Source organism: Ruditapes philippinarum, unplaced genomic scaffold (assembly GCF_026571515.1).
Source record: "Ruditapes philippinarum isolate M1 unplaced genomic scaffold, ASM2657151v2 ctg5676_1_1_1_1, whole genome shotgun sequence".
NCBI lineage: Eukaryota > Metazoa > Mollusca > Bivalvia > Venerida > Veneridae > Ruditapes > Ruditapes philippinarum.
The window spans coordinates 104,564-130,960 of record NW_026865487.1 but is presented as its reverse complement, the minus strand read 5'-3'; the positions used below and the strand labels follow the sequence as shown (position 1 = coordinate 130,960).

Sequence of the window (26,397 nt, the reverse complement as noted above, 5' to 3'; positions counted from 1 at the left end):
TTTTCCTCGAGAATCTGGGATTTGTATTCAGAATCTTATTTGTAATACGGAGATTTTACCTCGAGATACTGAAATGTGTAGTCAGAATCTTAGTTGTATTAGCGGAGAATGTTCCTCGAGAGCCCGGGAATCGTATCTAAGTTGTTTTAGCGAGAACCCGAGATTTGTAATCAGAATCTTAGTTGTAGTGGCATGAATATTTTCCTCGTGACCCTCGGCATTGTCCTCGAGGAAAAAGTTTGGGTAGCGGGGAATCTACCCCGAAAACTCGAGATTTGTAGTCGAAATCTGTTGCAGTAGCGAGTTGAGTTTACCTCAAAATCCCGGGATTTGTAGTCAGAATTTTATTTCAATATAATAATAATAATAATGTAAAGTTATTTTTACACATCCAGGTGGCCATATGGTGTATCGGATGATTTACCAGGAACACAATGTCTGGCAATGGACGGCAGATACAACTTCAAGTGGCAGGGATTCTCCTGTGACAGACCTACTTACTTCTTATGTGAAGAAAAGTAACTTATTATTATTCTTAAACTGTACAAAGGAATCAAAATCAAAATTTTATTCTCTGGCAGAACTTTTTCTTTATGTGAGAGTTTATTAAAGTAACGTAGATACTGGTATGATTTTATTCTTTAAGGCAGGTTTTAAACGATACAAATACTGCTCAAGTAGGACTTGAACTTTGAGGTGACAATTTCTTAGAAATATACCATATTTAAGTGTGGGTAATGAAACAATATTAGGTGATAGGCTGTGGAAAACCGTTCTTTGGAAAGAATGGAAATTTGTAGTAGTCTGTTGGGATTAACCTATAGTTTAGCATGGGCGTGCCCGGGGTGACTTCCGTATGGGTGAAAAAATCTCACTTTTGTACAACCCGCTTTTGGTCAATGACGACGAAGATCTAGTCGGTGCCAATAAGGTGAATTTCAGGAGTGTGGATATATCAATCCTCCATCCAAAACCATTTTTATTGAAACTCGGAACAACATAACAAAGCAACATAACAATTTAGTTTGATATAACTCTTTGCTTGTCAGTATTATTTATCTACAAAAGATTCTATTCATGCAACCAGAGCAGAAAGTGACCAAAATAAATCACATATGTGCCATCAGGCATGCCTGTACTGATAGTTATTCAATCAGTATTTTTTTTAAAAAATCTCTAAAAATCGTGGCATGGTTTTGTCTTCATGTAAAGATGGGCAAGACCATTAGATATTTAGGGATTAAATAAGTAAAACATAGCAGTCTATGGTTAAACAATCCTCCTTCCAAGATAATTTATTATTTACTCTACAAAAAAGGCCATAAATATAACATTGAATTTTACATGCATGAATTTTACATATAGTCCAAAATTATCGATATCCAAAGGAAAACTTTCTATTTTACAACTTTCTATTCAACTTTTTCTCAAAGTTATTTTACTTTTTAACCATGGTGATTTAGCTAAATTATACATGTATCTCTATTACATTTTCAGGGTACCATTCCGTTTAAACCAGACTCGTCCAGCTGTTGGCTAAAAGGAGGTATATAAAAATAAAGACATCAACAACAACAAAAAAGACAATATGGTTTAACAAATGATTTATATAGAGATTTTATTCACATCAGAAATGTCAGAGTTAATTAATAGAGTATTTGACAACAGAGAAAATATTTATTTCAGAAATGTAATAAAATAATTGTTAATATACAATAAAGAAAATAGTGTAAAAATCTTTTCTTAGAAAAAAGTCAGTAACAATATATACAAATATGACTTTAATATAAACTCAGAAACAATAATAACAACAGTATGCTTCTTAAACAAAAAAATGTTGCAACAATGACAACAACAACAATAATAATCTTATTTGGATTTCTTATCATGATTATATGTGAAGTGTTTATAGTCAGATGTTATACAAGAATTGTATATTGTCTGTTCATTTACTTTAAATAATAATAAAAATTCATGACTTGCAAGGATATGATATAAAATTGCAGAATTCAAAAACTGATGAGTAAAAATGAGAAAATCTATTGAAATGCTATTGAAAAAAAGTCCGTCGAAATGGGCGGGGCTTATTTTTGATATCAAGTTACTTACCTAATATCAAAAATAAATATCAAGCAAGTGTTATCAGGCAGTTGCCATAGCAGATTAATATCCACCGCATGGTCAGGACTCGTTAACTTAAGCATTTTCACAGTGCTAGTTCGATACACTTAATCTTTTAATAATTCAAGCTTTCTATGTTGAAAAAAATTGGCAGATACATAAAAAATTTACTTTAATGTTTAGAGATATTCCATTGTTTTCTTTCTTAGGGATCATTTCATGACAAGACTTTTTGACATAAAAAGAAGTTGTGTTGACTCTAGAACAGGAACGAATTTAATTTAGGGCACCTGAAGATATATAAATCTTGAAAAATGTTTCAATCCGTCTTCAAAGAAGCATTTATTTAATCTATAGCTGATAGCAGCCACAGAATGATATTATCAAAGCCACCAGTGCAGACCAAGATCAACCAGCACATCTAAGTTTTCTAGTTCATAGTCTGTACTGTCTGCTTTTCAGCTGGTAGTTATAATAGTGAAAATTTCCCTAATGATGATGAATGGTCATGTCCAGATTATATAATGGACAAGTCTATATAACATATTGAGGGTGAAAAGATTGAAAAAAGGAGAAGATCGAACACACCCTACTCAGCTCTATGGAACATTTGTTATAACTGCTGTTAATCATTTAACAATACAGCTTCATCAATGTTAAGACAATTCATATTTTATTTTGTTTAAATTTCATTAATTTGTTGAGATATCACAATCAATACATAAGAACCTGTTGCTAAAGGGACTTGTCCATGCCCCCGTAAAGTCATTAAAGTGACATTATGCCCATTTTTATGTTGTCAAAGTGAGTTGAGTTAGTAATATATTTCAAAAGGTTGGCAACCATTATAGTAATTCATCAATAATTGATAATGAAAATAAGTAATGATACAGTATATAAACTACCAAAAATATGAAAAATACTGCCTCACACTTTTTAGGAATTGAGTGTTGCAGATATATTCTGAACGACACTGATAGAAATTTCAGTGGTCACATGGATTATTTGCTATATTTTCATAGTAAAAAATAAAACTGAACATATTTATGACGAAATGTAAAGTGATTTTTTTTTCAACATGTTTAGTAACCAGGTACACTTGAATGGGCCAAAATGTCACTTTAATAATTGAATCAACAATTAAAGCTCACATAAATCTTCCTATCTGGTAACAGGGATGTATAAAAAATATTTCTACAGACAAGAAGGAACAATATAAATCACACTTTCCTCAAAATCAGTAATGAACTACATATACTTTTGGAATGAAACAGCGGCGGATTTAGGGGCTAGCACGTTCGCATTACCTTGAAAACAGATTTAACTGGTATTGAGAAAGTTATTTTATACAGTGATGGTTGTACTTACCAAAATAGAAATGTAACTTTATCATGTGCTCTTCGCCGGTTTGAAGTTACACATAATATTGAAATTGAGCAGAAATTCCTTGAAAAAGGACATACCTACATGGAATGCGACAGCGTCCATGCAGCGGTTGGAAGAAAAATAAAAAAACAAGGATATTTACATCCCACAGCGATACGTTGAACTCATTCAGGATTCGAGAGAAAGCCAAAATAATCCATATCAAGTGAAGTATGTTGACTACGATTTCTTCAGAGACTTCTATAAATTAAAATATTTTAAGTATCAGACAAGGTAATACCGTTGGCGAACCTGTTGTCACGGACATAAGAAATCTCAAGTATACAGTAAATGGTGATATATTATACAAACTGCATTACTCTGACAAAGATTTCAAAGAAAACAGAAAGCCCAGAAACTCAAATCCTACTTTCAATGAGTCTCTACCAATGTCATACACAAAGGCTTTCTCTCTGCGAAAGTCCAAATATAATCACTTGCAACAAATAAAATCAGTTATTCCGAAAGACTACCATTCGTTCTATGACCAACGTCCATATACTGATAACTAGACATCTTGGTCAACACTGTGTCAATCACAAGAGGAAGCAGTATTAATATTATCTCTATTCTTGAAAATACGTAGACAGTTAACTGTACAAATGAATGATAACTTTCATTCAATAACACTGACGCTAATGTCCTTATTTTGAGTATGTGAGTTTGATGAAACTAATTGGCCAGCTTAACCATTCATGACGTAACCTGCGTGGCAGTCTCTAAGTAGCGCCAATTCCCGTGCCCATACACTGTTAGAAAATAATTTGATTTGGGTTATTTCTATGTTTTAAATTACTTAATATGTATTATGTCGTAGGTGTACATTGCATGATTGTAATTAAAAATCAAACCGAAACTAAAAGCAAATATATTAGTTTAAGAGATTGAAATGTTTCTCTCACTTTTCTTAACATGATATTACTGTTAAGATATTGTATTTTCATTGTTTAAGTTAAAAATCTTATCCAAGTTTTAAACTAAAAATGTTGTAATAGTTTGTTTTGAATATTGTTAAAGTTTTCATCTTAATGTGTTGATCCTGTTTATCAAACTATAAAGTTTGTAGTTGATTTATATCAGAAGTTGTATTAAATGCTTTCAAAGTTACCTATGAATTTTTTCCTGATTTAATTTGAGAAATTTCCCTTTAAGATAAATGTATGCATACTGGTCATAAATACATAATTTATCCTACACTGAAAATCGCTGATACCTTTACAGAAATTTAGTTCTAGCTTATGACAAGAAATGTTCACAAGAAACTAAATTATAAAAAGACAAAAGAAAAAAATGAATCAATATTATTGTATATTAAGCTCACAATATCTGATTTTTCTCATAAAAGATTGTATGTGGTTAATATTTATAGTTTAGCCTGAAGAAAAATGTTCGTTTACACTAGTTTCAAACAGCAAAATCGTGTAAAAATCATTTACCTAAACCACTTCAATTATAAAATAAAAACCGAAGCTGCAACTCTCTGGCTCAAAAAGCACATCCGGATGCCGAAGCTACATTTACGTATAATAAAATGCCGGACTTGATTTTTTTGCAAAAAGGACATATATTACTTTTACTATGATATCACACATTAAATACAAATTAAATATGATGTAAATTGCAGCAAAAAAGTTTCTTATGCTTTTTGTATTTTTTATGAAAACATATTTTTCTGTTTCCTGAAAACTTTACTTTTTGTAGGTTCGGCATTTTATAGTGAGGCCATCGAATTAATATACTTATTGCATGACATTAACATTATGTCTTATAATCTCTCGGACTTAAAATTAAAGACTCATAACACTTCTATGTTACAGGTCAATATATATCTCATATACACCTCTATGCCAAACACAAACAGTTATAGACAATACCATTAAGATCCTTTAACACATTTTTTCCATAGTTTTATTTCATAGGTATGATGCTCAAATTAAGATTTGTCAATATTGTATGTTCCAATAAGCATTATTTATAGAGATATTACCGAATTTAACATTTCATGTAAATAAAGGGAGGTAATAAGAAATTTATTTTCTATAAATTCTAAGTCAAATTTCCCAATAAGGAATGAATGCATATAATTTATTGATTAAATATAAATATAATGTGCACAACTATTCGCTGTACACATTTTACATATTCTTCGATGTTTGAAATGTGTTTTATTTGCATAATCATATACATATATAAATTTTTGCAAGTGTGGTATACACACAGTAACAATATCAATCACAAAATATACAGGATCTTTAAATAGCTGATATAATAAACGCGACTCAGCAAATATCAAACTTCTGAATACATTTTTTTTTAGATTATTTCATAGCCTTATCAATTTTGCTAACCACTCTACCCTGGGTAAATTTTTGTGTTACTGTGTTTTAGATTAAAACAGATCAAACAAAACTGTATCATTACAAACTTTATATCTGGTTGTTCTAACATCAGGAAGTAACAAGGTACGTTTTCGTGATATATTTTTATAATTCATTTTGAAATATTTGTATTTTTTATATTTTTAAAATTCATTTTGAAATATTTGTATTTTTTAAGGAAATATATAGTTATTTATGTTATTTAACCATTTAGATCTATTACAATGTTCATGAATTAAAAAGTTTTATCAGTAGATCAATTCATTCGACAGCAAATTTCTGACTGAGATTTGGAGCATTGTCATTATCATTATTGTTCATCTCTATCACTGATCGTGACATTGTCATAACTAATATTATCGACATCACCCTCCTCCTCCAAACTGACATCATCATCATTTTCAATATCAGGAGCACGGACGTTACGGCCTCTTCCGCCGCTGACATCATCCAAATCATGACAATGATGCTGATGATGATGATGATCATCATCATCATAACCATCATCATCATCATCATCATCATAATCATCATCGTCGAAATCATCAACATAGTAATCATCACCATCATCATCATCATCATCATCATCATGATCTATATTGTCCTTTTCCACATATTCGTCGTCGTCGTCTTGATGAAACTTTGATGACGAGAATTACCATCATTATCATCATCGTCATCATCAAGTTTGTCCTTTTCCACATGTTCGTTATCGTCGTTCTCGTCCTGATGAAACTAATAGTGATCATCATCATCAGCATCATCAAAGTTTCCAGAACCATTTCAAAAATCATTCGTAATCATCTTAATCAACAGCAGCAGTAGCAATATTTTCATGGGGTTTTATTTTCACTGTTTTCATTACAGGTGGTGAGATATGATGTTTATATACAGGTCTGCTTTCATATTTACAGCATGGACCATAGGTATCTCATTTTAAAATGTTTCTTTAATTAGCAAAACATATCCGTTGTGTGTAATTTTAAATGATTATAATAATTCCTGAAGTATCTGCCTTTTCTTTAGTATAATATTATCTTTATATTATTGAAAATTGCACTATATTAAAAATCTAATTTAAGATGCACATATAGGAAGACTTGGTTATAATATTAGTTATAAAGATCGTTGACAGGTTATATGGCCCTATATAAACGGCTTTTTGTAAATATAACCCGAGCCGTAAGGCGAGGGTAATATTGCAAACAGCCGTTTATATACGGCCATATAACCTGTCAACAATATTTATAACGAATTTATAATACAGCAAGCATCATTTTTATAGAAAAAAAGTAAGATTTCTTCATGAATCGACAGCAGCCGTATATATAAAACTATATAAACGTCACGATTATCCAATGAAAAATGACGTTACAAACGTGCAGTATTATAAACGACCAATGAATCAACTACATATGTATTGTTTAATAGTAGTTCATAAATGTTAATTTTCATGTTCTATCGTTCTCATATATTGTAATATCCGTATAACACTGACTGTGGGAAAATTTGATACAACGACAAGAAAAGATACATGTATGTCTAGTGAAATATGATATCTAAATTTGTGTCACTCTATATACACCTTAGCATGTAAAAATACTTACACTTAAGTGTTTTTCACTTCAAGATGCAATGCTTACAATTTCATAAGCGTCAATTTGGCAGGTAGTTGGTAACGTTGTTGGTAGTACCATGTACATGTACCTACTAGCTGGTAGTTCACAAGTATTAAACAGCTGAATCTATTATCACCAGCAGGAAATTTCGAACATATCATGCATTTCTAAACATGGCAAGGAGGGAACCTAGTTGGTTATATTTTCTTCAATTCTTTAAAAATTAATATAATTTTCAAATTTTTGTCGTCTGTCACAGGTTTTACTCTTGGGTCCAGATGTTATTCTGGATATAGCTGGGGAGCTTGGGGGGCATGTTCACATAGCTGTGGTGGAGGTTTCAAGGTACGCCATTGTTACCAAGATGGCACCTATGAGAATGAAAGATGTGGCACCTTCTGCTTTAATGGCGCCGAGTTTTATGGCGGGAAATGTAACTGCGGTCCCGGAACGGCAGGATATTGCTGCACTGGTAATTATCATAATTCTGGTATCTTCCATCTAAAGGGGGTTAGAAATCAAGGGAAATTGACGGCATTCTTGAGTATGGTTGTTGATTCAGCTCGCTACAAGTTGCTACTTTCTTATCATTAATCTTTTAATGATAACTCATGTATTATGTTATAAATAGTGTGTACAAATCTGGATGAAGGGTGATCTCTCGGAAGCATTAATCACACCAAAATTACATGAAAATTGCAGAGTCGGTTTGATTGAGTATGTACATGTAAGTTTAAAATCATGGGTCAGCTTTTAAAATTGATATACTTGCTAATTATTTTTCAGATGTCGCTGAATGTGCCAGCAACCCATGTAAAAATGGCGGTGTTTGTATAGAAGAAATCAACAAGTACAGGTGTAACTGTCCAGCAGGCACGACAGGACCAAATTGTGACGGTGAGAGTGACTTATTTTTCAAATTTTATCAAAATTATTGAATGTATCAGATAGTAGTAAAAAAAGATGTTTTGATATACATTTCTGATTACTAACTTGAATACCTGTTCGTATACACATACATTTAATATACCATGGTTTCTCCAACTGTGTATACCTATAGGTATTTACCTATTATAACCCCTCACCGCTGTGGGTTCGAATCCCGACAGGGACTTTGGATTCTTTCATGTGAGGAAGCTATCAAGCTAGCTTACGGAACGTCGGTGGTTCTACTCAGGTGCCCGTTCGTGTCTGAAATAATGCACTGAAGGGCACCTGAGGTCTTCCTCCACCAGTAAAGATGGAACGTCGCGATATGACCTATACTGTCTCGATGTGACGTAAAACCCAAAAACAAACAAACAAAACCTATTGTAAATAGTTTATTGTTTTGCAAGTGCAATCTACATAAATTAACAAAAATGTGTCAAAATGTGTAAATATTTTCTTCTGTGTCAAATGCAAATTTACTTCTCAAATTTCAATTTATAGTACCAAAAGCAAGATAAGTGTTTCAGTTGAAAATTTCATTTTTAGATATTTTAGAATGTTCGAGTAACCCGTGCAAGAATGGAGGCACGTGTCACGAGCATATCAATAAATACGTATGTAGTTGTGTACCTGGAACAACCGGGCCAAACTGTGACGGTATTTCAACATATTTTTATAAATCAGTTAAATAATAATAATAATAATAATAATAATAATAATAATAATAATAATAATAATGATAAATGATGATGATGATGATGATGATGATGATGATGATGATGATGATGATGGATTTAAGAACTTTTATTGATAACCGTTCAACTTTGTATGTAATATTTTAAGCTAAAGTGGCATTTTATCGTTTGAAAATTTTCTATTCTGTTTTGTATTGAAAATCAACAATTTCTTCATTGTGTACTATTTGTTTTTAAATTTTAGATATTTTGGAGTGTCAAAGTAATCCTTGTTTAAATAACGGCACATGTTTGGAACACATCGGTGGTTACACGTGCCAGTGTCTTACAGGGACCACGGGCTACAATTGTGTTGGTTTGTGACTTCTACAATTTATTTGGTATTTTTTGTGTTAACAAAGGGAAGCAACTGTGTTTAATTGTTTCTTAAATATAGTCAAGATTACCTCTCTTTATACGAGTGAAATTGCGTATCAACGCATAATTTTCCTTTTTAATAATATTTGTGCACCGCACGTGTACACGTGCTCTCTCACTATGGGAAGCAAAATAATTCATTTTACTAACAATATGTGAAAAAAGAGAGTTTTCTTCTGTCATCCATTAAAAATCGTATTTTGTGATTTTTTTTGCAGATATTCCCGAATGTATCAGTAACCCGTGCCAAAATGGCGGCACGTGTGTAGATCTAATAAACATGTACAAATGTGACTGCCCGCCGGGATTTATTGGTGTCAACTGTGAGAAGAGTAAGTCAGTCATTATTCATTTTTATTATTGTATTGAACATTTTTGTTTGTTAAATATGACAGTACCAGTATATTTCCACTTTGACATTTGTTTACATTACATGTATACGAAAAGAGCCTTATTTGTTTGTTTAAATTTAGTTTTAACGTTACACCAACACAGTATAGGTCAAATGACGACGTTCCGGTTTTACTGGTGCAGGAAGACCTCAGGTGCCCTTCCGGTCATTATTTCAGACACCTGAGTAGAACCACCGACGTTCCGTAAGCTAGCTGGATAGCTTCCTCACATGAAAGAATCCAAAATCCATGTCAGAATTCGAACCCACGGCTGTGAGGGACAAGTGGTTTGAAGTCAACGACCTTAACCAATCGGGCCTCGAAAAAAGCTTCACCTCATTAGAAACGAAAATAGCGGTTTCCACAGATTATCCATTGCATTGTCGTAGGAAAATGCCCTACATTGAGCGAACCGAAAGCAAAACAACAACCTTATATCAAATTGTTTGTCCAAGTAGCGATTGTAGAATGAGTGTCTCGGGAGATTCGTTTCCGTTTTCTCATGGAACTTGTTATTGCGCTTTTTATGATTAACATTAAATTTTAAATTGACTGAGTATATGGCATATAGATTGCAAAGGTTCCAGACGCAACTTCTCGGTCCTTTGTTGTACACTCTAAAATTGAATATCTCGTAATTTTCACTTGCTGCAGATTTACTGGCTCTGCATGATAGTGTATGCCGCACCGGAAGTAGACCGAGCTGTTATATTGTCTTCCGGACGAAGGACTCCTGGCAAGGAGCCGAGGTAAGTATACAGTAAAGAATTTCAAACTACTTGTAGTATTATAGGAAAATAATAACTAATTGTGGTTTATACAAGATTTAATTTTAAGTATAAGCCAGCGTTTAAATTGTTAGACATAATATCCGCACATACCGTTACTTTACGCCACTTTGGCATTTGGGAATTAAAGATTTTTATTTTTAAGCATTTGACTATAAATCTTACTTAAATCAGACTCCGGTTGGTTTTGAGGCTTAATGAGGATCCATTAGGCACTTTCAGGCACTTTGAGTACGGGTGCTTTGAGAACTTTGATTCCGTCCATTTTGCGGTTTTGTTTCAGGAATTTTGTGAAGCAAGAAACGGGCATCTTGTCGTCCCAGAAGATACAGACGAGGCTCTTTATGTTGAAAACTATCTGGAGTCTATGAGAGGTAATAAAATAATGTGTTTGTTTTAGTTTCAAGTGGTTTGGTTACAGTCCTTCCCTAATGTATACATAGACAGACAGTTCTTGTTGAACGGTGTTCGATTCTGCACAAATGTAACATCCCCATTATGTCCATAAATTATTATTACTGATAACGTTCTAAACATAGATTTAAAACCCTAACACAGCAAAATGTGTATAATGGGCCTACTATAGCTTCAGTTTTAGAAGTGGAATTTGTAGGGGTATTATTAACAAACTACACTTTATTCTGGTGATTATTATCAGCCAAACAGAATAATGTGTTTGTAATTCAGTATCCGCACAAGGACTTGCATGACAGCACTACTAGTTTTGAATGTTAAGTCACTTTTGTCACAGAATAATTCAGTTAAAAAGACAATTGATGATTGAAATGACCAACTATCTGCCTGCATAATCTACCAATGCCACCAGTGCAGACCCAATATCACCGGGCACGTGACATGTGCAGACAATCTGGATCATCGTCTTGCAATGTTTTCCTAATTCATTATTAGGTACTTATTTTGCAATTTTTCTTAAAATGATGAATGGTTCTGTCAAGATTGAAAGATAGACAGGTCCATTTAGTATATGTAGTTGATAAAAGTTAATGAATTTCTTGTATTGTTCAGTGAGATACCCAGAAGCTTTGTTTTGGTTGGGAGCCAAGAAGTCGGGGACAAATTCACCTCAATGGGTACACAGTAAACACGTGAACACTTTCAGGTAAACTATTTCATTATCAACCATAAATGAGCTGCGTCACGACAAAACCAACATAATGGGTTTGCGACCAGCATGGATCCAGACCAGCCTGCGCATCCGCGCAGTCTGATCAGGATCCATGCTGTTCGCTTACAAACCCTATTACAAGTAGAGAAACTGATAGCGAACAGCATGGCCCTGATCACAATACTGCGCCAGTGATCAGGCCGCGAACGCGCTCGACGCATATCGTGCACCAGATCCACATAGAACCACCTAGCGAGTACACAAAACACCAAACAACACCACATTTGTTGAAGTTATCCTGTCACTTCTACAAACACACATAAAATCGTTCATCTTAGGAAGAACCCTCAAAGTAAAAGCCATATCTGCGCAGGCACGGAGTACTAGATAATTTTACATCTACTGTGTAGGAATAAAACCATTTAATAATAAACTATGAGAAAAAGACAATTAATCGTACCCTGTCAGAAAACAGTAAAAATATGATGAATATAGCACAACCAAATAATCTATCAAAGTATTGTGATCTAAAGTGTTTGTGGTTGTATCGACCAATTAAATCGTTGTTATATTTATGTAATCTTTAAAATAAAAAGAACGTAGTGGCGAGGAATTTGTACTCGGCAGACCCCCGGTTGTGTTAGAAAACGAGTCAATTAACAGGGAATTTACCGAGACATAAGCGATTGCTAATCGTTTTAGCTATATAATATCGGAGACTTTTACCTCGAGACCCTGAAACTGTGTGTCAGAATTAGTAGTCAGTAGCTAAGAGAATGTTCCTCGGAGAGCCCGGATTGTATTCCGATCTTGAGATTGGGAGTAGCAAGACTCCAGGATCATATCCGAGTTGTAATAGCGGGAAAACATCCCGAAGAACCTGGTATTTGTAATCAGAATACTTAGTTGTAGTGGCGTGAATATTTTCTCGAGACCCACTCGGCATTGTCCTCGAGTCTTAGTTAAGGTTGCGGGGAATCTACCAGAAAACTCGAGATTTGTATAGTCGAAATCACAGTTGCAGTAGCTGGGTATTTTACCTGAAAACCCCGGGATTTGTACCCAGCAAAACAAAGACGTTGTACCAACGTTGTACTGACGTTAGACCCTGACGTTGGGTAAACGTTGGCAGAAAGGTTGGATTTGAAAGTTTTTTAGACGTCAGAAACCGACGTCTATACAACGTCATAAAATGACCTTTATCCAACCTTTTCTGACCATAATCCAACCTTTTGCTGACTATTATCTGACCATAATCCAACCTTTTCTGACCATTATTTGGACATAATCAACCTTTTTCTGACCATAATCTAACCATTTCTGACCATTATCTGACCATATGCCAACCTATATCTGACCAAATTTTCTGACCATGATTTAACCTCATTCAAAACTTTTGGAATATGATTTTTTTCATTTTGAAGCTCTTTAATAGGGTTAATAAATAAACATTCTTATGATTTTAGCATTTATTTTATACTACGGAATCACAAGTACAAAAACAAGAAATGTGGTACTTTAACAAATGCAAGATTTACATAATATTTTTTTGAAACTATTAAATTTCGACAGTATGTACTTTAATAACGCTTCATGTATTAATTAAGCATGTTTTAGAAATAAGATTAAACAAATCCTTCTTGAATATTAACACTGACATTTTATTATAGCAAACATCTATGCATGTGTTTTTTCTTATATCACCACTGAACTGATCACTCTGAGTTTGGGATTTTTCATCACTGATTGTAGTATTTGTCTTTGTATTTTTATAACTGAATCTAGATCTGAATGTTAAATGGAACAATATTCTGAATATTTTGTTATAACTATAAAATAGCAATGTTCATGTATCTTCATTAGTATTCTAGCTTCTTTCGTCCTCCTACATTATGTCGATCTGGGGCATACTATAAGCGTATCATTACCGTCTCCAACCTGAGATTTCATCACACTTTCTGAAATTAAAAAAATAAAATAATCAGTTTACAGTGCAAGAAATAAATCACTTATACATATTATAATTAAACCGAAATTCTAACAAAACTCTCCAACTACTTAAAAAAATACTTATTATTTTTAATTTAGTTTAAAGCCATGTAGTTTCGTGTACCTACTGTATATATCTATTAATTTTGATAAAAATGGCTTCGTGAATTTCATTATAAAATCAAGGGTAATAAGATCACTGTATTTTCTATAAATATTTTGAAATATACCTGTCACAAAATCTTGTAGGTTTTCATTTTTTTTTCCTCTAAATATTTTCATCTTCCTCCTGAACTTTTGACACATGTTGAATTATCATAATTTTCACAATCTGAAAGACGAAATATAATCGTTTTAGAATTTAACCATGTGGTGGAAGGATGTTTGTCTAATACAATAGGCAAAATCCAATTACTATTAATCTTAGTTAACTCATAAGCGCATGAAAAACTGATATAACAAATACCAAAAATGAAATTAATTCTACTCCCGCAAAAATTGATATTGTTATTTTTTATATTCAATGTACTTTGTACAAATGCTCATACAACATCAAAGAAATTCACATGTTACTGTCATTGTTATAGATATTATCTCTGCCCAGCATGCTCTGGTCTGCTAAGTGTATATAGGACAGACTGGGCTTAGTGTAAAAACGTTTTATGATACGAGCATACAACTTGTTGATAAGCAGGCTAATTAACAAACTATTACTTTTATTGATTTATAACTATGATAATGTGTTTTCTGATTGATAATATGTTGTTTGATTACATTAATAAAAAGATAGCTAGTCAAATACAATGTGCTTTCAGATATATCTTACCAACGTCGTATCATTTACATGTATCAAATGCCATGAATCATTATCATAATATAAGAAACACATGGTATGCTAACAGTATGGGTAAAGTACTTTCAATTAACAACGAGTAGTTTACACAACTACAACACCGATATCAAAAATCAAACTGCATCTGATACATGTGTAAATGAACTGGCCCCTCATATAAGGGAAATTCATGTTGATAAGAAATAAGAGGAAATTTTATTTACCAGCATTTGAATTAATAAGAGTCTTACGTACTGCATTTAACTTTTTTATTGATTTCAATTGCTAGGATATTTCCTACCATTGATTGTGCATTTATTTGGCATGGCGATATAGTGTGGGAAAAAATGATCCGATTATACAGACTGTTCTATAGCAAATGAATAAAGTGTTCTTACGTGGAAACAAAAATATTTATCTCGCGAAATCACGGTTACATTAAGTTTTACCAGTCAAAAATTTCATGATCAAACCTAACCATCGAATCCATGCAAACATGCGGTAAATTAGCATTGAAAAACAATATATAAATGTATTGTCGAGCCGGTTTTCTTTTGTTTGAAGATATTACTTTGGTACTGTCAACCCTCGATTTTCTTGTTCGTCTTCATGACACATGAAGTACTATTTAGAATGCGATAACGTCGCAAATTACTATTTACTATATTATTAGCACTTGTAACATGAGCCGCTCAAGTAACATTATGAGGTAAGGCTACATGTTCATTGTAACATATATATAGACACATATCCATTAGAATCAGAGGGATAGATATAATATTGATCAGAAAAAATATACGGACAGATATACTTTCTTACTGCTCTGGACTAGTACTAGTACCGTTTATACGGAAGCGCTCATCCATAATACCGTCTATCGTTGATGATTAGGCCAACCACGTGTCATTACTGTTGTTTGATGGTAAGAAATCTATTTCCATATCTTTTTGCCGCGTTCTATAATGTAGAACTTAAAATATTAACTTCACGCTAGTTATATGCTTCATTTTATATAATAGGTGAGATGTTCGTAAATTAAGAGTGGTCAACTTTTTGTCAGCCAATTAAGACTGGATCTTACAGACGCAACAATCCGAGTCTAGATAGTACTGTGTTCTCAACATTTATTATACCGCTCCTGTTTTAGACGTCGGGATCTCAACGTCTGATTTAGGTACGTCTGTTATGCGTCAATCCGAGGCGTCCGCCAAATCAACAGTTGATCCAACGTTGGAGTTCAACGTCGCATTCATTTTAGGGGTGTTTGCTGAATTTGTTAAGTAAATAATTATATTAATTAGTGAATAATAATGTAAATAGCGAGACTATCTTTGACTCCATCCAGAGCTACGACATGAGGGCCACTGATCTCCGGAGTGTTACGTTTATCTCAGATGAACTCGGTACATGACTTCGTTGCACCATTGGCGCACGGCCATGGACTGGCATCTTCAAGTGGATGGCAGGGTATATCATATCTCTCGTGTCTAGTGATGCCTACATTACTTCTTATGTTAACTCTAAGTATCTCGTACTTGATATTATTAGTCTAATAATCCAAAGAAGTGAATTCAAAATAAAAATATCTGAACTTTGCTAGCACTACGTAATTTGTAGCTTTATTTGAGTGGAATTCAGTAACATAGATTATGATAGTTATTGTTAATGTGTACTTCAAGACTGTCTCCAGGGAATTATGGTATACGATTATCCATCATGCATAATGTAGTTTATGGAGAGCCTTTTAGAGGCGACATACAATTTCCTATCACGTCAGCTCTCTATTCAGATGTCATGGAGATAATGCTTAACAATAGACGGGGTGATATGCGACCGCTCTCGCTGGACGAAGAATGCGTTGAATTTGCTCTAGTCTTGACGGCCTCTCGCGCGCGCGCAGTGGACTGCAGATAGTTGTATCATTACATATAGCTTTACTGCATGGAGCGCTCATATCTTATATGGACAGTGCTAGATGTACTTCATCCCTGCATATTATAGCGTTATCTATTCTCCGAACCCATAAAGAAGGAGTGGAATATGCATGTATTGTTGGTCGACAGTTCTTCCCATTGCTCTATATGTTACAATCTTTAGTTAGCATCACCGAGCGAGACCCTACTGGTCATTTCGACGAACTTGATCGCAGATCCGTTGACCTTAACTTTAAGTCAAGAATTCTTTAGAACGTAGTGTTCGATCCTCGATTAATCCTCCCATCCAAAACATAATATTCCTATCCGCCGCAAACTGAAGCAACATACTAACAATTTAGTATTGATACAACTCTTAGGCTTTGATCAGTAAATATTTATCTTTAGCCTGATAGTAACAAAGATTTTACCCATGCAACCAGTGCAGACAAAGTGACCCAAGATAAAGCACGAGACGTGCCCTCATGTCAAGTCTGATACAGTTCGCTATTCAATCAGTATATATTTCAAAATTACCCCTAAAATGACGAATGGTTTTGTCCTCATTGATAGATAGACAAGTCCATTAAAGATATTTAGGGATTAAACAAGTAAAACATAGCAGTCTATGGTTAAACCATCCTCCTTCCTTAATAATTTATTATTTATTCTACAAAAAGACCATGAATATAATATGGACTTTTACACGTGTATTAATATAGTCCAAAATTCTCAATAGTCAAAGGAAAGCTTTCTATTTCACAACTTTCTATTCAACTTTGTATTAAGAGCTAGCTCCAAGTTATTTCACTTTTTATCTAATAATATAGTTATGTAACCATGGTGATTTAGTCATATTATACAAGTATCTCTATTACATTTTCAGGGTACCATTCCGTTTAAACTACACTGTTCCAATTCTTGGTTAGGAGGTATATGAATATAAAGACATCAAAAACAAAACAGACACTATGATTTAACAAATGATTTATATAGAGATTTTATTCACATCAGAAATGTCAGAGTAGTTCAATAGAGTATTTCACAAAAGAGAAAATATTTATTTCAGAAATGTGATGAAATAGTGTTTATACACAATAAAGAAAATAGTATAAAAATCTTTTCTAGAAAATAATCAGTAACAATATATACAAATATGACTTATATATAAACTCGAAAACAAAATAACAACAGTATGCGACTAAATGAACAAAAAATGTGGCAACAAGGACATCAACAACAACAGCAACAATAATATACATTGTGTAATTTGGATTTCTTATCATAATCAGAAGTGAAGCTTGTATACATATAATTAGTTATAATAAGATAAATATATGTTCTTTTTTATTAACTTTAAATAATAATAACAATTCGTCACTTGCAAGGATATGATAAAAATGTACAATTCAAAGGCGAGAAAATATAAGCTACTGAAATAAAGTCTGTCGAAATGGGCAGGTCTTATATTTGATATCAGGTTACTAACGAATAATTATCAGGCAAGTGTTATCAGGCGGCCGGCAGTTGCCATAGCAGTTGCATTATAAATATCCACAGGTTGTCATGATTCGTTACCCATAGCATTTTCACAGTGCTATTTTTATACATTATATTTTTTAAAAGTTCAAGCATTCTATGTTGAAGAAATCTGGCAGATACATAAAAAAATTACTTTGTTGTTTAGAGATATCCCATTTTATTATATACTTATAAATGAAATATTGACAAATTTTGATGAAATAAAATGCTTATTTTCATTTTTCGTATTTTCACTGTAAAAATTTATTTTTCATTGCAATGAAATATATTTTCCGTAATTTCACTGGTGTCTTGCCGGACTACTTTCTTTTAAATTCTGCCATTATACAAAAATAAGGGAAAGTCTTTTAAATTGTAATGTCAAAAAGAGACATGTGCATATGTATATAATAAACAGAAAATTGAAGTTTTTTCTATAAATACAAGATTTATTTTCATCTTGTGGCATGAAAATTATCATATTTCATTCGTTGCTACCGCCACTCATGAAATATTTATTTACATACCACTCGATGAAAATAAATCATGTATTTATAGAAAAAACTTGAATATCCCATTGTTTTCTTTCTTAAGTATCATTTCATGACAAGACTTCATGACATAAAAAGAAGTGGTGTTGACTCTGGGACAGGGACAAGTTCACATAAATCTCCCTATCTGATAACTGGGATGTATAAAAAATATTTCTACAGACAAGAAGGAACATTATACAAATCACAATAGAATACACATTACATAACAACAAGACAAGTTGAACATTTTATTTTGAGATCTGCAGTACCTATGGGGCTTCTTAACATAAAAAGTCTCACAATTTTCTGCATATTGTCATTGATTAAGAACAATTGAAATTTTCACTTTATTTTAAAGGGACTACACTGTGGTTTTTGATGTGATTTGACTAGAAATAATTTTTCAAGATTAATGTTTGATTTGATGAAGATCTAGACTAATAATTTGTTTTCCAACTAATCTATGTAAGAAAATTCAAATGTAATGTTTTATGCTTTTGAACTTCAGTGAAGTTCCACTAACATGACAAAAATGGCATAATACACGATTAACATGACAAAAATGGCATAATACCATTTCGTACAGTTACACTAGAATGTAACACACATAGATCAGTCTAATCACTTAGATCACAATTTACTCATTATCTGATAAAAAAGTCCTAGTATATATACATGTACATATAATCTCCATAAAAATATTCAAGTCAATCATTTGCAAATTTCAAGCCCCGTCTGTTATATGTAAAAGCAAGGTCAAAATATTTCATTTGCAAAATCCAGTGCCAGTCATTATTTGTACAAACTAGGTCCTAGTCTATCATTTGCAAAACAAGGCCCAACTGAAACTGCAAAAAACTAGGTCCCAGTCTATCATTCGCAAAATCTAGTTCCAGTCTAATGTTTGCAAAAATTAGGTTCCATTCCAGTTCCAGTCTAATATTTGCAAAAACTAGGTTCCAGTCTAGCATTATCAAAATACTAGGTCCCAGTCCAATCATTTAACAAGTGAGAATGAGTCATCATCTAGTGTGTCGAGATCAGATTGTGAGGCTGTATCATCAAATCCTCCTGTCATATTGAAAGGTGACATCTGTGATGGTGTGTTACTGTTTCCTGTGTTACTGAGAAATTCCAGATCCTTATCAGTGGCAGATGCCTAATATATTAGAAAATAAAATAATATTATAACAAACATAAAATCAATAAGGTTTAAACAATACCAGTAATATTTGAGCCGCATCATGACAAAACCAACATAATGGGTTTGCGAACAGCATGGATCCAGACCAGCCTGCGCATCTGCGCAGTCTGATCAGGATCCATGCTGTTCGCTTACAAACCCTATAACAAGTAGAGGAACATATAGCAAACAGCATGGATCCTGGTCTGGATCCATGCTGGTCGCAAACCCATTATGTTGGTTTTGTCATCACATGGCTCATTTACAATAAAAGCTCTTCAGAGAATTATACTTTGAGAAACAAGTTGTTGTTTCTAAGAGTGGTTGCTCTTGACAAGTTAAATTTATTGTGAAGTTTTACCTTGGGAAGAATTGATACAGTTGTTGTAAGAGGTTGTTGTTATACAGAGGGCCTCTCAGCATTGATTGTGCTATACTTGTTAAGATCCACAAACTTCATGTGTTCAACAAGAAAGTCTTTTATTACCAAAGAAATCAAGAAACAGATACAAAAGTATCACAATGGAAATCACAGAATTTATGTTTATTAACCCTTAAAAGGTACTTTATGCCACAGAAATAGTTCTTATTTTGTTTCTCAAAAGCTTCATCAATAATTCGGAATTCAGAATAATATTTGTAGTACATTTGTATTATGAAAATAAATAATGAAAACTAACTGTGGTTTTTTAAAGTAAGCCAGCGTTTGAATTGTTAAAAAAATATATGCACAGTGCATACACTTTACATCACAATGCCATTTGAGAAGTAAAGATTTTTTTAAAACTGTTTAACTCAGACTCCGGTTGGTTTTTGAGGCTTTCACATTTTCTGGGTGCTTTGAGTACTTTGATTCCGTCTATTTTTCAGGAATTTTGTGAAGCAAGAAACGGACATCTTGTCGTTCCAGAAGATACAGACGAGGCTCTTTATGTTGAAAACTATCTCGAATCTATGAGAGGTAACAGAAATAATGTCCTTGTTTGGGTAACAGTTGTTCACTAATGTATAAGGCAGACAGTTTTTGTTAAACGGTGTTCGATTCTACAAAAATGTTACATCCCCACTATTTCTATGCCAACTGGAAATCATTGTAAAAATAAATTGCTTGGATCAAAGGTGGAGGAAAAAGGACAAATATATACTTCACCTGAAGCCTCATTAGGAAATGAATGTCATGTTTCACCTGGGATTTTGACTGACGAACAGATCGACGGGCTGTTTGTTTTCCAACAATATGTAGCGTCTGTTAATAGAACTGAAAAGATTTGTAATCAATGCTAGTACTTGCTCTGTAGCTGGATTTCTAGAATCCTTATGGTTAAAATTATTATGACTGATAATGTTTTAAACATGGGTTTAAAACATTAACGCTGCTAAAATATACAATGGGCTCACCATAGTTTCAGTTTTACAGGGTTTCATTCACAAACTACAGTTTAATATTTGCGATTAATCTTAACAATTGGCAAATTATTATCAGCCAAGCAGAGCTATGTGTCAGTACAAGGACTTGCACATTGACTGCAATACCAGTTATGCATGTCTGTTCATTATTGTCATAAAAGAATTCAGTTAAATAGAAATGATCAACCCTTACCTTGCAGGCAATCTACCAATGTGACCGATGCCGGCACATTCACCTGATCATCGTCTGCACTGTTCGTTATTCAGTTAGTACTTATTTTAAAAATTTCCCTAAAAATAATGACTAGCTGGTTAAGATAGACAGGTCCATTTAATATAAGTAGTTCGATAAAAGTTAATGAGTTTCTTGTATTGTTCAGTGAGATATCCAGAAGCTTTGTTTTGGTTGGGAGCCAAGAAGTCGGGGACAAATTCACCTCAGTGGGTACACAGTAAACACGTGAACACTTTCAGGTAAACTATTTATATCAACCATAAATGAGCCGCGTCACGACAAAACCAACATAATGGGTTTGCGATCTAAATGTTGTTGTTTCGACCAATTAAAATTGTGTAATATTTTTATCTTAAATAAAGACTTTAAAGATTTTACCTCGAGATCCTGAAATGTGTTGTTAGAATATTAGTTGTAGTAGCGGAGAATGATCCTCGAGAGCCCGGAATTTGTATTCCGAATCTTTGGTTGGGAGTAGCGAGACTCCAGGAATCATATCCGAGTTGTAATAGCGGGAAAACATCCCGGAGAACCTGGGATTTGTAATCAGAATCTTAGTTGTAGTGGCGTGAATATTTTCCTCGAGACCCTCGGCATTGTCCTCGAGTCTTAGTTAAGGTTGCGGGGAATCTACCCAGAAAACTCGAGATTTGTATAGTCGAAATCACAGTTGCAGTAGCTGGGTATTTACCTGAAAACCCCGGGATTTGTAATAATATTATAATAATAATAATGTAAAGTTATCTTACAAATCCAGGTGGCCATATGGTGTATCGGATGATTTACCAGGAACACAATGTCTGGCAATGGACGGCAGATACAACTTCAAGTGGCAGGGATTCTCTTGTGACAGACCGACATACTTCTTATGTGAAGAAAAGTATCTTATTATTATTAAATAATCAAAGGAATTCAAAATAAAAATCTAATTTTCTAGCTAAGTTTTTTGCTTTAGTTAGGTTGGGAAGTAACATAGATTCTGTTAGTTATTTTATGCAATACAGATCAAACTGTTAAGGCAGGAATTAAGTTATACAAATACTGCTAATGTAGTTTTTGAACTTTGAGGCGACAGACAATTTCTTAGGAACAGGCCATCTTCAGGTATGGGTAATGAAACAATATACGGGGTTAGGCCGCGGAAAGAATGTGAATTTGTAGTAGTCTGCCTGGGCAGGGATTAACCAATAGTTTAACATATAGGCATGCTGGGAGGCTCTTCTTTATGGGGTGAGATAACCTTATATGGGGATGGAATATGCATGTATTGTTGGTGAGTTTGTACATCACCGAGAGCCTATGGTCATTTCGACGAAGATCGAATCCGTGCTATTAAAGTGGATTTAAGAAGTGTGGATATATTAATCCTCCATCCAAAAACATTTTTATGGAAATTGGAAGCAACAAAACAATTTAGTTTGATATAACTCTTGGCTTGTCAGTAATATGTATCTTTAGCCCGATAGTAACAAAAGATTTTACCCATGCAACCAGTGCAGACAAAGTGACCAAGATAAAGCACGGACGTGCCGTCAGGTCAAGTCTGTACAGTTCGCTATTCAATCAGTATATATTTCAAAATTACCCCTAAAATGACGAATGGTTTTGTCCTCATTGATAGACAGACAAGTCCATTAAAGATATTTAGGGATTAAACAAGTAAAACATAGCAGTCTCTCCTTCCTTAATAATTTATCATTTATTCTACAAAAAAGACCATGAATATAATATGGAATTTTACACGTGTATTAATATAGTCCAAAATTCTCAATATTCAAAGGAAAACTTTCTATTTCACAACTTTCTATCCAACTTTGTATTAAAGAGCTAGCTCCAAGTTATTTCACTTTTTATCTAATAATATAGTTATGTAACCATGGTGATTTAGTCATATTATACAAGTATCTCTATTACATTTTCAGGGTACCATTCCGTTTAAACTACACTGTTCCAATTCTTGGTTAGGAGGTATATGAAAATAAAGACATCAAAAACAAAACAGACAATATAATTTAACAAATGGTTTATATAGAGATTTTATTCACATCAGAAATGTCAGAGTAGTTCAATAGAGTAGAGTATTTCACATTAAAGAAAATATTTATTTCAGAGATGTAATGAAATAGTGTCTATACATAATAAAGAAAATAGTATAAAAATCTTTTCTAGAAAATAATCAGTAACAATATATACAAATATGACTTTAATATAAACTCAGAAACAATAATAACAACAGTATGCGACTTAATGAACAAAAAATGTGGCAACAAGGACATCAACAACAACAACAGCAACAATAATATACATTGTGTAATTTGGATTTCTTATCATAATCAGAAGTAAAGCTTCTATACATATAATTAGTTATAATAAAATAATTATATGTTCTTTTTATTAACTTTAAATAATAATAACAATTCGTCACTTGCAAGGATATGATAAAAAATGTACAATTCAAAGGCGAGAAAATATAAGCTACTGAAATAAAGTCTGTCGAAATTGGCAGGTCTTATTTTTGATATCAGGTTACTAGCTAATAATTATCAGGCAAGTGTTATCAGGCAGTTGCCATAGCAGTTGCATTATACATATCCACGGGTTGTCATGATTCGTTACCCTTAGCATTTTCACAGTGCTAGTCCGATACACCTTACATTTTAATAATTCAAGCTTTCTATGTTGAAGAAATTTGGCAGATACATTAAATTTACTTTAATGTTTAGAGATATCCCATTGTTTTCTTTCTTAAGTATTATTTCACGACAGACTTCATGACATAAAAAGAAGTGGTGTGGACTCTGGGACAGGGACAAGTTTACATAAATTTCCCTATCTGATAATTGGGATGTATAAAAAATATTTCTACAGACAAGAAGAAACATTATACAAATCACAATAGAATACACATTATATAACAATAATACAAGTTGAACATTTTATTTTGAATCTGCAGTACCTATGGGGCTTCTTAACATAAAAAGTCTCATAATTTTCTGCATATTGTCATTGATTAAGAATAATTGAAATTCTTACTTTATTTTAAAGGGACTCCACTGTGTTTTTTTATGTGATTTGACTAGAAATAATTTTTAAAGATTATATAATGTTTGATTTGATGAAGATCTAGACTAATAACTTGTGTTCCAGCTGATCTATGTAAGAAAATTCGAATGTTATGTTTTATGCTTTTGAGCTTCAGTGGAGTTCCATTAACATGACAAAAATGGCATAATATCCCATTAACATGACAAAAATGGCATAATACCCCATTAACATGACAAAAATGGCATAATACCCCATTAACATGACAAAAATGGCATAATACCCCATTAACATGACAAAACGGCTTAATACCATTTCGTACAGTTACACTAGACTGCAACACACATAGATCAGCCTAATCACTTAGATCACAATTTACTCGCTATCTGATTAAAATTTCCTAGTATATATACATATAATCTGCATAAAAATATTCAAGTCAATCATTAGCAAAATTCAAGCCCCGTCTGTTATTTGTAAAAGCAAGGTCCAAATATTTCATTTGCAAAATCTAGTTCCAGTCAATTATTTCTATAAACTAGGTCCCAGTCTATAATTTGAAAAACAAGGCCCAAGTGAAATATTTGCAAAAAAACTAGGTCTCAGTCTACCATTCACAAAATGTTCCAGTCTAATGTTTGCAAAAACAAGGTTCCAGTCTATCACTATAAAAAAACTAGGTTCCAGTCTAGCATTATCAAAATACTAGGTTCCAGTCTAGCATTATCAAAATACTAGGTCCCAGTCTAATCATTTAACAAGTGAGAATGAGTCATCATCTAGTGTGTCGAGATCAGATTGTGAGGCAGTATCGTCAAATCCTCCTGTCATGTTGAAAGGTGACATCTGTGATGGTGTATTACTGTTTCCTGTGTTACTGAGAAATTCCAGATCTTCATCAGTGGCAGAAGCCTTGTTAATTAGAAATTAAAATAATCTTATAACAAACAAAAAATCAATAAGGTTTTAACAATACCAGTAGTATTTGAGCCACGTCATGACAAAACCAACATAATGGGTTTGCGACCAGCATGGATCCAGACCAGCCTGCGCATACGCGCAGTCTGATCAGGATCCATGCTGTTCGCTTACAAACCCTGTAACAAGTAGAGAAACTGATAGCGAACAGCATGGATCCTGATCAGACTGCGCGGATGCGCAGGCTGGTCTGGATCCATGCTGGTCGCAAACCCATTATGTTGGTTTTGTCATGACAAAGCTCATTTACAATAAAAGCTCTTCAGAGAATTACACTTTGCAAAACAATTTGTTGTTCCTGGGAGAAGTCGCTTTTGACAGGTTAAATTTATTGTGAAGTTTTACCTCGGGAAAAATTGATACAGTTGTTGTAAGGAGGTTGTTGTTATACAGAGGGCCTCTCAGCATTGATTGTGCTATACTTGTTGATATCCACAAACTTCATGTGTTCAACAAAAAAAGACCTTTTATCATCACAATGGAAAGATGATTGGAATCAACAGCTTTGATGTTTATTAACCCTTAAAGGCTCAGTATGCCACAAAAATGTTACTAATTTTGTTTCTAAAAAGCTTTTTACTTTCCATATTATATGTTTTAGTTTCCAAATTTTTTTCATCGGCCAATTTTTTCTTATGTAGATTTTTGGCAAGTGATTTAGTATTTTGTATGGAAGTCAAAATACTACTATGTTTACACTTTTGCTACTTTTCTGACAAATTATTTCAAATTCTAAGCTACTATCTTAGAGTGGTAAGCTTCTTACATGCTCTAAAACCATGAATAAAACCATTATAAAACGCATGTTTTGAAAGGAGAAAAAATATTCTTTCTGACGCATAATGTGACTTTAACCTGCTTACCTGATGTTAC

General features: G+C 33.2%; 2 protein-coding genes and 1 long non-coding RNA gene across 5 annotated transcripts in view; 2 read left to right on the top strand and 1 right to left on the bottom strand.

Moving 5' to 3' along the window:
* Positions 1-385: 385 nt before the first annotated feature.
* LOC132729349 (uncharacterized) lies at positions 386-1,736 on the top strand. The gene is made up of 2 exons (XR_009625602.1): positions 386-518; positions 1,498-1,736. It is a non-coding gene; the product is annotated as an uncharacterized LOC132729349 (long non-coding RNA).
* Positions 1,737-5,915: 4,179 nt separating this feature from the next.
* LOC132729347 (fibropellin-1-like) lies at positions 5,916-23,643 on the top strand. 2 transcript variants are annotated; one of them, XM_060715114.1, is made up of 12 exons: positions 5,916-6,008; positions 6,792-6,850; positions 7,803-8,015; positions 8,330-8,440; positions 9,020-9,130; positions 9,413-9,523; positions 9,804-9,917; positions 10,632-10,726; positions 20,733-20,823; positions 21,650-21,743; positions 22,262-22,384; positions 23,427-23,643. In XM_060715114.1, exons 2-12 carry the CDS (start codon positions 6,802-6,804, stop codon positions 23,467-23,469), a joined length of 1,155 nt encoding a protein of 384 aa, XP_060571097.1. In that variant the 5' UTR covers positions 5,916-6,008; positions 6,792-6,801; the 3' UTR covers positions 23,470-23,643. The 2 variants fall into 2 exon arrangements, with proteins under 2 accessions (XP_060571097.1, XP_060571098.1); XM_060715115.1 differs by lacking the exons at positions 20,733-20,823; positions 21,650-21,743 and adding exons at positions 11,049-11,139; positions 11,792-11,885.
* The window catches only part of LOC132729346 (uncharacterized), a 34,906-nt gene continuing 26,002 nt past the window's right edge, over positions 17,494-26,397 (bottom strand). The window contains exon 17 of one of the 2 annotated variants that reach the window (XM_060715112.1): positions 17,494-19,838. In XM_060715112.1, the coding sequence (XP_060571095.1) occupies positions 19,677-19,838 (162 nt within the window). In that variant the 3' untranslated portion in view covers positions 17,494-19,676. Of the gene's footprint in view, positions 19,839-23,634; positions 25,459-26,397 lie in introns of those variants that run through there. The other variant, XM_060715111.1, reaches the window with a different exon arrangement.

Bases quoted from the DNA above. Each gene is read 5' to 3' on its own strand.
- LOC132729347 (XM_060715114.1), top strand. From the start codon at position 6,802: ATGATGTTTATATACAGGTCTGCTTTCATATTTACAGCATGGACCATA. The intron at 8,441-9,019 runs GTGAGAGTGACT...TTTCATTTTTAG, and splicing joins GACAGGACCAAATTGTGACG to ATATTTTAGAATGTTCGAGT. The intron at 9,918-10,631 runs GTAAGTCAGTCA...CACTTGCTGCAG, and splicing joins TGGTGTCAACTGTGAGAAGA to ATTTACTGGCTCTGCATGAT.